A 14,743-nucleotide genomic window follows, 5' to 3' on the forward strand; every position below is an offset into this window, starting at 1 on the left:
CTCTCTCTCTCTCTCTCTCTCTCTCTCTCTCTCTCTCTCTCCCCCCCCAATTCCAGTTCAACCTTTTTGGTGGGCTGTAGAACTATAAATGTTTCCTTTGGAATAAGAAACCATTATTTCAGGTCTCTCGTTTAGTCCTTTTTCTCCTTCACCCTCATTTTTCCTTCTATGATTTCCCCATGATAGGAGGCACAGCAAGTTAATAGTCCTGGAAGATTAGGTACCTTAAACTGTGGTTATCAGATCTTTATGTACTGTGTGCATGTCACGCTCACTCTTTGATGTCAACCTCAGCTTTTTTGGCCCTTTAAGGGGAAAAATAGAGAAGGATCAGTACTCATCGTAAAAGTGAGCTTTCAACGTAAGTTAATGTAAGTTTAACTATTCTAAATGGAAAATAAGAAATTACCTGGTTGCTTCTTTAGCAGCATATTCAGTAAAATTTCAGACAGTTTAAGACCATCTCAGCTGATCAAAACCCATGGCCAGCCAACCCAGATGTCTCTCTCACTGGTTTCCTTATTTATTGACTGCAGATCAGTTGATCTGAGAGAGCGACTGTGCTTGCACAAGCCAGGGATGTTCAACTTCTGGGCACTAGGAGGCTGCAGACCCTGGGCTACACACTGCATGAGCCTTAACCTGTGGGAGGAAGCCCCCTTGGAGTCTCTTCAGCCACATAAGCAAGCAGTTTCCCATGCTGCCACATGCAGTCCAGCTCTACTCCAGGCAGTACAGGCAACCCAAGAACCCTGGCTCTGCTCCAACCACACATGCACACCCCAGACAGCTCCACTCTATTCCCAACCAAGTGTACAGCCTGGCACTGCTCCCAGTGGCACATGCAGCCCAAGCAGTTTGGCTACACTCCCAACCACACATGCAGTCTTGCTCCTCTCCTGCCCTCCCCCACTTCCACATGCAGAACATGGGCAGCCAGATGCTTCCTTGATCCCTCCCCACCTTCTACTGTTCCGTCCCATCCCCAGGAGCAAGGCAGGAAGCAGAAGTGAGAAGAGGAGAAGAGAAACCCAGATGCCACCCACAGGAGGAGGTGAACAATGGCAAGACAGGAGTCTGCAGGCTATATGTTAACCCTTTGTGAGCTGCATGTATTGCATGGTCTGCCAGTTAGATGGCTCTGGCAACAAACAAACTATAAACGCAAAACTAAGGGGTCACTGGCTCTCCAGTACCAGGAGGGGTCACTGGTTCTACCAGTACCAGTCTAGGGCTCTGCAAGGGGCCCTGGACCTTCCCTCTACAGGGGTGGTGTCCCCTGGGCAGCCCCAGGGGCACTGCCACCATGGAGGGAAGAACTAGGGCCTCCTAGAGCTCAGGGCCGCTTGTCCTGCCAGCAGCTCACCCCCCACCCATGGGAGAGGCAGGCAGGCCCCTAAATTGAAATGGTGGGTTTTTAAACACTGCAATTAAAAAACCACCATTTCAATTTAGGGGACTAAACTCCTGTCACATGCATAATCAGCCTAAGGGTTTGAGGAAAAGGGGGGGAGAGAGAGAGAGAAAGGAAGGAGCCTGGAGGAGTCAAAGGATGAAGAAAAGCAATAGGAGAGGGGAGAGATGGACATGGTAGACTGTGGCAAAGGGGGTTAAATAGCAATCAAGTGGTGGAAGAGGACTGGAGTGGGGAAAGACAATAGGTAGGGCAGGGAATGAAATAGCAGAGACAGAGAGGTACTGTAGACCACAGATTCCTACTCACAGTACCATGAGATCCCTTTAAGGGTGCCAGGCAATAATAGCACTCATAGGTGTGCAAACACCTACACAGGATTCACAAGATAAATCCAGTGACTTCAATAGGAATCAGTCAAAAACATTATGATCTGTTGTTATCTGAGTTCTCTGCAGCAGAAGAATTGCTCTATTATTGTTTCAAAAAACCAAGTGAAAACTAGGAGCAGGCATTTTCTGAAGGGTGCCTTTAGCCATGGAGTCCTGAGTCATGACATTCTGTTGCTGTCAACAAATTTCTGTAAAACTCATGGGGACAAAGCATGCACGTCCCATTTCCTTCTTGTGATTAGTCCACATAGAGGCCGACAGCCTACTACTGCTAATAATTATTCCCTTACCTCAAGTGGCAAAGCTTTCTGCTTTGTATCTAAAGGCCTGAACCTGCTGAGGACTCAAATCAGGGATCAGTTCAGGTCCACAAATGGAATTTCTATTTTTTTTTAGTTAGGCTTTTTTCTTTTTTAATAGAAAATAATATCCAATCCCACTCAACAGTAAAAAAAATCAAAGTCTTCATCAATTCATCAAAATAGGTAGACACCTAATGAAGTCATTAGCGTGGAGAAACTTGTAGGGATGGACATTTTGCTGCCTCTTTAGACACAAAAGTGTTGCTTGCTGATATTAAACACAATTTTTGCCACAAGGCACAAAATAAGGCCTATAACTGCATTCCTATCTCCTTCTCCAGAGTTCCAATAAATTTATAAACAGGATATTTTCTTAGTTCTAATCTGACTTCCTTGAAAACACACTGAAATAGAAATAATCTCTCTTTACAGGCTGTGACATTAATGTATTAATGAGCAGCCATTCAAAATAGTTTCTTTAATGAACTCAGGAATAACTACATTTTACATGCTGTAGGAGCATAGGAAGAAAAAATTGCATTGATTTTTCTTAAAACTTCATACAAACAGTATTCTAAGAAGACAAGTTTATTGCAAACTATTAACTTATTGTAAGAAAAAATAGGCTAATTCTTTGGTTAGAACTGCCATAAAACAACAGCTCCTGAAAGTCTGTTAGTTTTGTACAAAATCCGTCAGCTCAGTACATTTGTTATATTGATAAATGAAACTTCTACAACATCACTTAGAAACACCTAAGAAAAATTAGATTCTATCACTTCTGCTTATTCACAGTTGTCACAATGTACTCCAATATTTAAAATCCAATTGTAAGGAAACCATATCCCTCTTCTTTAATTACATTATGCAAAAATATATCTACTTTTGTGAAGACGTATTAGTCTTCCCCATAATAACGATCTTCGACAATTAGATCATAGTATACTTTACATTTTGTCCAGCAACAGAATTAGGCCAACATCCCTATCCTGAAAACAGATGTGTAACTTTATGCAAATAAGCAGGCGCACTCTGGGTGAGTAAAGCAGACCATGTGCATAAATGTTTGTAGGATTGAAGCTCAAGCACGCAAGCATGGCCAGAAGCTGTATTTTGGCAGATATTTTCATTTTCAATTCTAATCCTGGATTAAATAAAGGAATAATTGCTGCCATTGCCTTAACTGTTAACAATCGAATAAAAAAAAACAACTTAAAGCAATTATTTCAAACTCCTGCTTAAAATCCTGTACTGAACTACCTTACAATCATAAAAATTGATGCGCACACAAGAATTTTCTTAGCTGTCTGCCTTCCTAACTACCTACTTTGATATTCTGTTTGTTCAAAAGGTGGCTTGCCCTTCTCACTGAAAGACAGGTGCCAACCAAACTACAGTTACGTAGGCAATGTGCATAATATTGGCTACGTACCAGTGTTAATTCTCTACTGGGAGAGTCGCTGCTCTCCCAGTAGAAACTACAAGCATACATTCAATTTCTCCCTGGGGAAACATGCCCCTTCTGGGGGAAAGCTCTTCCAGGTGTCAACCTGGAAGATCTCCCTTGTGAGAAACTGTTGGGTCTGGGAAGGGAAGGGAGCACCAGCAATAATGTATTTGCAGTTCTTCCTGCCTCTTCCCCAAACTGAGCTGAAGGTTTTGCCCCATTGCTCCCCAACCCTCTTCTTCCCAGACCCATCAGGGAGGGGAGGGGAGCAGCAGTGGGTGGTCCCTGCCTCTTCTCCAGGGACTGCCAGCTGGGTGGGAGAGTGGGAATGACAGGTCTCCCCAGGCCCAACTCTGACCCCACTACTTTGAAATCACCTCCCCAGGAGGGGGCAAGGACAGCAATGTGAAATGGGTTCAGAAGGCTGCCCCCAGTTTCCCTGTGCCTCCAGCTTAACACTGCCACTCATCCAGGCAGCAGGGTTGTCTACTTAAAAGCTCGCAGGAGTGAGAAGGCGGCCCAATTCCCCACCACACTCCCTTTTAAATCACTGCCACTGTTCCCCACATCTTCCCCAGATTGCTCTTCAGGCCTCCCCGAGGTCAGGGTGATGTCAGTGAAGAGGGAGCAGACTCAGCACCTGTACTGCTCCCTGTCCCAGAAAGATTTCTCATGGTGGAATTTTCTACCTCTAGAAATGAATGCCTGCTCAAGATTGTGTTGCAAGGTTGTTGGTTGCAGCTGTGTTGGTCTAAGGACATAGGCAGGCAAGGTTTTTTGGGTAGATGTAATATCTTTTATTAGATTTTTAATCTAACTATTTAGTTGGTCTAATAAAAGATAATCACACCTACCCAAAGGAACTTGCCCACTCAAAATTATTGTATAGTATCTCTGGAGGAACAGGCTGTGCCAGCTAGGCAACTAGTCTTGTTTTTGGCCTTCATTAATTAAATCAACTCCTTGATAAATAATAATAGGACTGGAAAATATACCTTTCATGTGGGCACTGGCTATCCTTTTATCTGACCAAATTATTTATCCAGTTATCCATATTATGTCTCTGTACCATAATAAATATACTTCTTTAAATAGGGTAAGCTAGATAGGCTGTCCTCAAAACAATGGTTCTTTTTTACTCAAAGAAATCAGGATAGTAAATAACTCTTCTTCCCTCCGAGACTCAGTCATATGTGCTTGAGGCTGCTGCAGCACAAAAACAAAATATCTTCACAAATGTCTCCAAACAGTCAAGCTGAAAATCTAAGCCAAAGTTTCATTTAACAGCCTGTCAGTTTTTTGATATGAAGCTAATGAATGCAGTGGCAAACAAATCCATCAAACCTAACATCAAAACAACTGCACTTCATCCCACCAAAGGGAAAAAATTAAATACAACCTGCAGGCCAGCACTTTGATCTAACCTATCCACAGAAAACAGGTCTCTAAGCAGCTACTGCTGTAGAATATGCATGAGTAACTATGGATTTAATTTTATGAAAGGAAGAAATAATATTTAAGAAGCCAAAGACTTGGGTAGAAAAGGTGAGAAGTTCTTCTTTCAGGTGCTACACAGTTAGTTAAATAATAAATGAGTTCATACATGAACTCTTTAAAAATGTACTAGAATACACCAAGTTTTAAGGTGAACTATAGTGTGGCAGCTTTAGACTGCAAAATTTCTCCCTCATGTTACTTTATAGTAAAGAAAAATGTGATACAAGATTTTATACAAAATGTAAAACTTATTAAAAAAGCATGTTTTGTGACTTTCCAATGCAGTTTTAATAATTTAAAAGATTTTTATTCAGTTGAACATTACCTCACTATAAGTTATACACCATCCATAACAGTACTCCATTCACGTCAACTATCAACCAAATAACCAGTATGATCCCAATCAGATCATAATTAAATTACCTGCCCTAGGGCTTCCAATTCTTCATGCTTATCCCCCCTGGGTCTCACATTCGTGTATAAATATTTTAGGTAACTACCCAACTGCCCTATTTTCTCTCTGAGCACATAAAGGCTTCCCCTATTGCTTCCTCTAACTTGACTTTTTCCAGGTCACCTGGCTGTTTACTTACCTCTTGGATTTCATCTCCATCTCCCACTGAAACTAGTTTAAAGCCTCGGTTTAATCAACATTAAAATGGGTAAAAATAAAGAGCACAACAAAAAAGTTAGTATATAAAAATACAAGATCTTATTCTGAAGTTTTTCAGGCTGCTTCTAATTTTGAATGCTATAGTACAACGTGCAGATTTCATTCATCATAGCTAAGAGTATTTCTACTGGGAAAGAAAGTAGAAATTGTGATCATTTACCCAGAACTTAACAATTGCCTGCTGACCCTTCAATTACTATATGTAAAACATATCTAGAAAAGTGCATTTCATAATCTCACACAAAGAAAATAAAAAGACTGCATCTGTAAATTTTTCATGAGTGCAACCCTGGAATTCACCCTAAAAAAGTCAACTGAATTAGATAAAAATGTTACCTTTCAATACATTACTTCAGTAATTTAACAGTAAAGGAATACCAAAAGAATGATGGGATCAGGAATTAAAACAGGCTACAACATCTTCTTGCAAACATGTTTTAGTACATACTATCAGGACTGCATCATCATAAATTCCTGAATCAGCCTTAGTGAGAGATAGCTTCAACTACAGCATGCAATTTCAGAAAATGTCACTCAACTTTCAGAAAGATTTTTGTTTAATTCCAAATTTTCTTCCTATACCCAAGGACATATGATTAACATGACAGCATAAAAACTAACTCATATGAAGAATTATAAAAGAATTACAAAATTGCTAGGCAGGCAACAAAAATGACGAAGGGTTTGGAAGACAACTCGTACAAAGACAGGTTGAAGGAAATAGGCATGTTCAGCTTGCAGAAAAGGCACTTAAAGAGGGAACATGATACTAGTCTTTAAATATCTGATTTTCTTTACGGGCTGCCATAAAGAAAAGGGACAACACCTTCTCTCTCTTGCTTCAGTAGAACGTGAACCAATTGCTTCAAGTTGCAACAAAGTAGGTTTAGGTTGGATATCAGGAAAAACAACTTCACTGTTAGAACACCGAGGCAGTGGAACAGACTGCTAAGGGAAGCTGTGGATTCTCCATCATTGGAGGTGTACAAGAAAAGGTTAGATAAGCATTGGTCAGGGAATTCCTCATATTTCCCGGCTTCACTGGTTGCAACACGTGGCTGAAAAGAAAGTGTCCCCTCCCCTCCCCTGTTGTGACAAGTTAGAGGTTTCTGTTTTGTTTTGGTCATTTTTGCCTTCCTCAAAAGCACTAGATGTTGGTTAGAGCCAAGGCTGGGGATTTTGACTGGGTGTACCAGTGATCCTGCTGGGACTAAAACCCACAGGTTTCTGGTTAAAGGATCTTGCACCTCTACTCAGGATCAGACCAAACACCACATTTGGGGTCAGGAAGGAATCTTACCCAATGGTCAGACTTTTTTTTCATAGATTATTTCACAGACATTAGGGCTGGAAGGGACCTCAGAAGATCAATGAGTCTAGCCCCCTGCCCAAAGGGCAGGAAGTCAGCTGGGGTCATAGGATCCCAGCAAGATAAGCATCCAATTTATTCTTGAAGGTGTTCAGTGTCAGTGCTTGAACCACCTCCGATGGCAGGCTGTTCCAGACCTTGGGGGCTTGGACAGGAAAGAAATTCTTCCTTATATCCAGCCTGAAACGGTCTCGCAGTAGTTTATGACCGTTCGACCTCATCATCCCTTGGGGCGCTCTGGGGAACAAACGTTCCCCCAGATACTGGTGGTCACCCCTGATAAACTTATAGGTGGCCATCAGATCACCCCTGAGCCTGAGCTTTCCCAGGCTAAAGAGCCCCATGGCCCAAGTCTCTTTCTTCCATAGTGCTAGCCAGTGTAGCACTGCCGAGTCTATATGGAATGGACTGTAGAAAGTTTTGCATTCTTCTGGAGCAAGAGGTGTGGCCCTCTCCCTTGGATCTTTTTTAAAAACCTTTGCAGCAGCATGACACTAACCACTACCATTCCCCTGCTTTACCTGATGCAGGTTACTGTGTTACACCTTGCAGATGTGAACTGAGTTGACTGTCATTTTAGCAATAAGTTAGACAAGACTTGTGGGATGGTTTTGGTAGGTTTGATTCTGTTTCAGGTAGGGGATTGGACTAGATTACCTCCAGAGATCCCTTCCAGCTCTACCCTTCTATGATTCTGTAACCTCTTAATTTACAAAAGCACCTTATAGTAAAAACAGCATAGCAGTACAGTGAACAAAATATACCAGTAAGGTCATCAGATACAGCTCTCATGGAAACAAGCATGGAATAAACATCTAAACCCATAAAAAGCATTTTAGGTTAGGACCATGTCATGTTACACTTAGATGTGTTAAGTACATTTAAAATGCAAACAGCTATGTAGTCAAATAGTAAGTCACATGCTAAGTGCAACTGTATCACAGCAAAGTTAGGACTTTTTGTGGAAGAAATCTCTCCAGATTGTATTAAGTACTACATGCTCAGCTATCAGACTGCTCCACAGAGATGATACAAACTCAAGACTCCATTGAGATGCAGGAGCTGGGTTGACTGTTAGTCTCAACCCTGTCTTTGCACCCACGTCTTGAACCAACTCCCCCATGGTGCTGGGCTGGGACCAACAATTGACAGTTGGTCCTAACCACAACACTGCACCAGAGTCTTGAACCAACCCTGGTGCAGTGCCAGGGCTGGGACCAACAATCAGCTGACTGTCAGTCCCAGCCCCAGCATTGCCTCAGAGCTAGCTCAAGGCTGCAGCAGCAGAGACCCAGCTCACCCCATGGATCCATCGGCAAGAGCTCCCTTTGCCTGCCACCAGGGGCAGAGCAGGCTTACTTTGGCAGTCCCAGGTTGGACAGTGCTAGGAACAAAGCAAGGAAGGCATGGGCTCCAGGTATGAGGGTTGCATGTCCTCACAGGAAGATATGCGAGCTGCAGCACCCAGTGTTGGGGTCAGTTTTGTGGGGAGGAGGAGACGGGCTGAGGCACAGCTGGCTCCAGCCCTGTCTAGAGTGAGATGAGACTGTAGTAAGCATTACCATGTGACTGCTCCGAACATGTTCTAATTTTTAATATAGTGTGACAATGTTTGCAATGATCTAAATAAAATATGTGCTAGGTGTCCCATATGACAAGGCCCTAATTGTTTTGCACAATAGACCTCAGAAGCATTGCTCAAAATTAATAAAATGTTTTTGGAAACATCTGTTCCATAACTGCAGAGAAAAAAACAAATATCATTAAGGTATGTGTTTAAGCAGGAAAATCAAAATCTGATGGTCAAGATGACAAAAGGTTTGTGGATTTCACATAAATTATCCAGAAATATTTTTCCTACAGTTACACACCATTAAATCTTGCCTAAAAAGAGAGATGTAAATTCATTCATGGCTTAAAGTAATGTCTCTTAGCCCATCACTTCAGAAGCTTTTTTTTATGTTGTTGAACATAAAACATTTAAATGGTATGTAAACATTTATATTCAGCAATTTTAATGCCTGAACATTGCCCCTACTTCAGCACACAAGTTGCCTACTCAGCACAAATTAAAGTAGACCCCAGCAAAACATACAAACTAATTGTCACTGGTTCATCAGTTTTACTAACATTAACAAAATGCATTGAAGTAAGATAACTCAAAATGTTGCGTGTGGAACAGCAAATAGTTCCAGCCTATTCAAATAAACGTAAACTCCATTAGGTAAATAATAAAATCCACAGAAGTCTAAAGGAATTTTCCATCTACCCTTCTTCCACGCTTTTTAACATTAAGTATAAATAAATTATTTTCCAGGTACTACACATTGACAATTAATAATATTTAAATGTATGGTGTCCCACTAAATTTCACGTCATGTTGCAAACATAACTAAGTTATAAAATATGCTAACAGGCAAATAAGTCTTGGTCTTGGCATTTTCTATAGCTCCCATACCATCATAGGAGTATTTTCTATTGCTCCCGTCACCACCATACTAGAACATTTTACAGATAAGCCTGTTCTCCCTATTTTTCAAGCACTATTAGTTGAAAGAATAGGTAGCCAGTGGATATCACAATCTTCATCTGACCTCCTGCCTTCTCAGATGCAGTCTCTTCCCAGGAAGGTCAGCTCTACAACTCCTGAAAACTGGCCACAGCCACCATATTTCTCAGAAGTTAACAAGGACAGTTCCAGCCAATACACCAATGCTGGCAAGAAGGTACATACCACGAAACCGAGATAGCAAGTTTAGTAATTTTCCCAAAACCAGAGACTGAGCCAGTTTTGGAGCAAGAAACAGATCTTAGAAGTTCAGTTCCCTTAGCTCTGTACTTAAAACATGCTCTAAAGGACTGCACATTTCCCCATTTAAATCAGCAATTGATATCACTGCATTATCTTTACGTGCAATTCAGAAGAACAATACCATTTCTTAACCTTAATGTTTGCCAAAGCATTAATCAATCTTTATGAAATTATGTGCCTGCTTTGCACAAAAAAGAAAAGGAATGAAGGCTGCCTATACCTCTTAAGGTCTGGATGTTTATAAGGCTGCAATACACTTGTAAGCAACTTGGAATTGTCTGGCAGAGATGAACAAACTCATGTAAATAATCAACAATCGATATAAAGAACTCTCTAAGGAGAAAGCTATACAATACTGACCTAGATTACTGCATTCTGCTGACACAAGCAGTGTTTCAGCTATCATACATGATAACCGGAAAACTGTAAGATCAGGCCAGGAATTGGGATGTTGGGGATTTTGTTGTTGTTGTTAAAATGCAAAAGGATTTTTTCTCCAAAATCTTGTTAGTATCACGTACAGGCAGAAAGGCAGAACAAATTAAAAACAGTATCATCAGGGATCCAGTGCTGGCATTAAGAGGCATAAACAGGAAAGATATCGACCCTGGTCTGTTTCATGAAATGTTACGATATTGTTACACTAACAGATAAAACGTAATACAATACCTTTCTTAATTGATATTTTTAGACAATTTATCTGGTGTTATGGTATAACAAATCATAGCTTTCCCCATGCTTTTCCATCTCCTGCTTAACCCATAAAAGGACCAAGAAACAGCATCTTTTTTATATATATTAAAGGCACATTTGTAAAGTGTTACAGTTACCATGTAAACCCAGGTAACTAAACACATTGTTTTCTCTCCATTTTAGTTTATTTGAAAAAAATGTAACAAGTGAATTTGTAACTCCATGCCCCCCTAATCAATCTTGTTTAACAACAGAGTGAAAGATGAAAGCAGTAATAGTTACAATAGTTCCTAGTTACAATATTATTGTGTCAGCTCAGGCACCTCATTTATATGGCATGAACAAATACAAATAAACACACTCATTAAAAATAATAATCTAATTCTGCTGCTATTTTTCCATATGTATTATATTATCTAGTTCTGTCAAAAACATATGAAATAATTTGAAATCTATTTTAATGGGATACAACATTTTCGAGCATTTTCGTGTTTAATAAACAGGAAGCAAAGGGTGCTATGAAATGTGTTTTAATACTAAGGTATATTTTATTACATATATTGAGTGAAATTTATAACTGACATATATATAGTCAAAGGAGTTGGGATTTATACTGACTCTCAGTCCCAAAACATTTCACCATTCTGGCCATTATAGATACAAAAAGTATTTGGAAAATTTCAAATACTTCAACTGATGATTAACACTGTGAAGTCACTTTACTTCCTTATACAATATACAAACACTCCAACTACCCCAATATATACTACATATATTATGTAAGTAATTACCCTTTAATGACATCTTTCTTCATGTACTAGATAGGAAGGAGTCCTCAAAAACACAGGAAGGCGTGCGTCCTCCCTCACACACCAACTTCTAGCCAAGAACCAGGATTTTTACAACTGATTTTGCACTGGTATGAAGAGAATGAAACCCCCACCCAACCTCAGTGTACCCACTAACACCACATTTGAAGTTGATACTTAAAATTACTTTAAACTAAGGTCTTCCATGTGGTAGTCCACTACACTGTCTACTCAACTATTGAGCTAATTAAATATATCAAGTTAAAAGCAATCAATTTGAGTAGTCAGTGCCTTATCAATTCTTTATTACAGATGTGAGTTTCACATTAAAAGTGAAGACCTACCTGAGTATTTTAAATGCATATTGATGTTTCCATTACTTTCATTAAAGTCAGTGTCTAGGTATAGACTACATAGAGCACTGGATCATTTACAGGCCTTTTACCTCTTGAAACCTACTCATCAATCTCATTCACAATTATAGTAAATTCTGACTAGAATCATGAAGTTCTGTTATTAGAGAAGCTTCTCAAGGTCTCCCAGTTCCAAGCATTTAACCCAGCTTTTCTTCCCGATTGCTAACCCCACAGGTCCATGTTTGGACTCTAAGTATATTTGTCATCTCATTAGATAGCCTAACATATAAACAAATTGTGCAGTTTATTTCTCTTTTTCTTTTGCCGGGGGGGGATAGATTGTTGTCCGTAAAGAGCATCTCAATCTGCAAAGTGGCTCTACATTTCCTGTTCATCAAAGAATGCTAAACAATGCTTTTTAAAGTCCATGCTTTTTAACAGGAAACAGAAAAAATATTGCAGAACAGTAATAACATTTTATATGGAAACATTACGTTACTTATTGATTTTGTTAATTATCCATATGCTATATATGAAAAGAATAGAAAAAATATATGCAGCGCACGGAAGATTTCAATTTAAATGCCGGCATGCTATTCCTTTTTTGTAAAACATACTAATTTAAAAAAAACAAGGTGCCACTTTGGGGGCATATTTAATATATTACCCAATATTACCAGGATTTCAGAGAAACTTAAAGGAGATTAAACTTTATCTTGTTCATTTAGATGAGCCTCCTTTTTATCTCCCCCTCCCCTGACCCCTGAATACATAGTTTGCCAGTAAGAAATGATCAAAGGAGACATTTAATTTAGGGATTATTTTTGTAAATGACTTACCAATTTAGCAACTTTTCCATAATCAATCCATCTGATTGTAGCAAAGTTTGTTGACTCTGCACAGTTGAACCCATGGTTAAATCCTGCATGGTATCCATACGGGAAGGTGATCATGAATTCCCCTGCCTCTTGGGTGATCTACATAACAAGAAAAGGAAGCAAACACCATAGTTTAAAACATGTTTTTAAAGAAATGAGAATTATATTTGCTGCAATGGCTATATCAGAAGAGCCATATGCCCATAGTACTCAGTCTTGAGTAAAGGCCAATAGTACTGAATGCATCTGGGGAATTATTACTGAATATATTTCAGAAACAATTCTTGGTAGCTACACACTTCCACAGAGTAGTAGGACAGAAGTTTCTGGACAGATCTGAATTCAGAGGATCTTTGTTAGCAAATCCTAAGGTACAGCAAGTGGACTGCCCAAGATGTGGGATGGCCACACAACAAATACATGTCCCTGGGTATAGCAAGAAGGGAAGTGTAATCCAAACAGCTGCTGCTAATTCACCCAGTGCTGGGAGCATAGAGTAAGGGCTAGCCAAACTAGTGTACCCCTTGATCTCAAGTAGCCTCCCTACACTGGCAGCATAGTTACTCAGTGATCCTTGGGGAGGGTGGAAGGAGAGTTTCTCCCCCCTTTCCCATCTCCACACATCACTTCAGTACCTGATCCATTTAGTTTAATTAGATTTCATAGGTGTAATTGATGGCATACTCTAAAAACACGGAGATAGCAGGATTAAATTTAAGAGCTAATTTTGCATAAAACCTATTACCAACAATGAGACAAACTACAAAGAATCCAGCTTGACTGACAGAGGCCAAGGTGAGTTCATAGGGCTCGTGGTCAAAGAAAACATCTTTTTCACTGCAAACTGAACACATTTGGTAGGGAAACCCAGTGGGATGCAATGAACACAGGATCCCATAAAGTAACTTTTTCAGTGTTTTCCAGGGGAATCAAAACTATACTTTTATATAGCATCCTTAACTAACCCTTACCAGCATAATTGATACCAGAGATTATTTCATTTTACACATTAAGCTTAAAGTCCTTTTTCCAACCTTTGGCATTCCTTCACCCAATTTTTCCTTCTCTTTCCCCCCTCCCCTTCCTTCTCTACCCTTTTTTTTCCTAATTTCCACCTATTTACATTCTCACTGATCTCCTGTCACACTTTTATCTTTTTCATTCCTTGGAGATCTCAAAACAACAGCAGAGTGTTCATATGCCTGAAGAAGGGTACTTGTGCCCAAAATCTTGCAAAGAACTTTGTTCCAGCTACTCAGTTGGTCTAATAAAAGATAGATATCACATCTACCCAAGGAATCTTGCCTGTCTATGTCCTAACCTTTGCAAAATTAAAAATCTCATCCCTAACACTATTAATCCAAGAATTAACACTTATCTTAATCTTGCTTTTTTTTAAATACAGGATTTAAGCTATTAAAAGGATTTTGCTATGTTTGTCTAGAACACTAATCTAGAAGTCTCCATTCAGGGGTCTGACAAACAGCCTAGTACCAAAACTATAGAGGTTTGAGATAAAGGACTCAAACAGTAATGGGGTCACTATACTGAAGTTTTGTTGTCACTTTAGATCGGGGTGGGCAATTATTTCAGGTGAAGGGCTGCTTATTGAGTTTTGGCAAGCTATCAAGAGATAGATAAATATTAATTTTCTAAATGTTTAGGGGCCCCACGGGCCGGATAGAATGACCTGGTGGGCCTGCCCCTGCTTTAGATGGTAAACAAGGATTTAGCCAAAGGATCACTTGGTTTTTATCAAATACAGTGATTCACTGCAAAGAGCCTGAAGCTCATTCACCAAGATGAAGCAGCAGCTAGAAAAAATAGGCAACTAAAAAGACACAAATATATGCTGTACAGCATCATTAATATAAACCATATCCCAAAACATCAAACAAAAGTAAATAGCAGGCAGCAAACAGCATGTCTAATACATTAAAGGAAACGCGCTCAGCACTGGCTTGTAACCCACCCGCACTACCAGCCTGCTCCCCGCACCAGCTCCAGGCTTGCCCGGTGGGGCTGCGCTGCAGCAGCAGCAGCAGTCCCCCTGCTTGCTGGCAAACGCTGCCCAGCGCAGCAAGCGGGGGGGGGGGGGGGG

At 40.1% G+C, this 14,743-nt stretch overlaps 1 protein-coding gene across 3 annotated transcripts in view; it reads right to left on the minus strand.

Annotated features, from left to right (window-relative positions):
- The window catches only part of KDM4C (lysine demethylase 4C), a 532,790-nt gene that overhangs the window by 391,827 nt on the left and 126,220 nt on the right, over positions 1–14,743 (minus strand). For all 3 annotated transcript variants that reach the window (XM_019517600.1, XM_019517601.1, XM_019517602.1), the window contains exon 8: positions 12,604–12,741. In XM_019517600.1, coding sequence (XP_019373145.1) covers positions 12,604–12,741 — 138 coding nt within the window. The remainder of the gene's footprint in view (positions 1–12,603; positions 12,742–14,743) is intronic.

This window comes from Gavialis gangeticus, unplaced genomic scaffold (genome assembly GCF_001723915.1).
Source record: "Gavialis gangeticus isolate Ggan-Ray unplaced genomic scaffold, GavGan_comp1, whole genome shotgun sequence".
Classification (NCBI taxonomy): domain Eukaryota; kingdom Metazoa; phylum Chordata; order Crocodylia; family Gavialidae; genus Gavialis; species Gavialis gangeticus.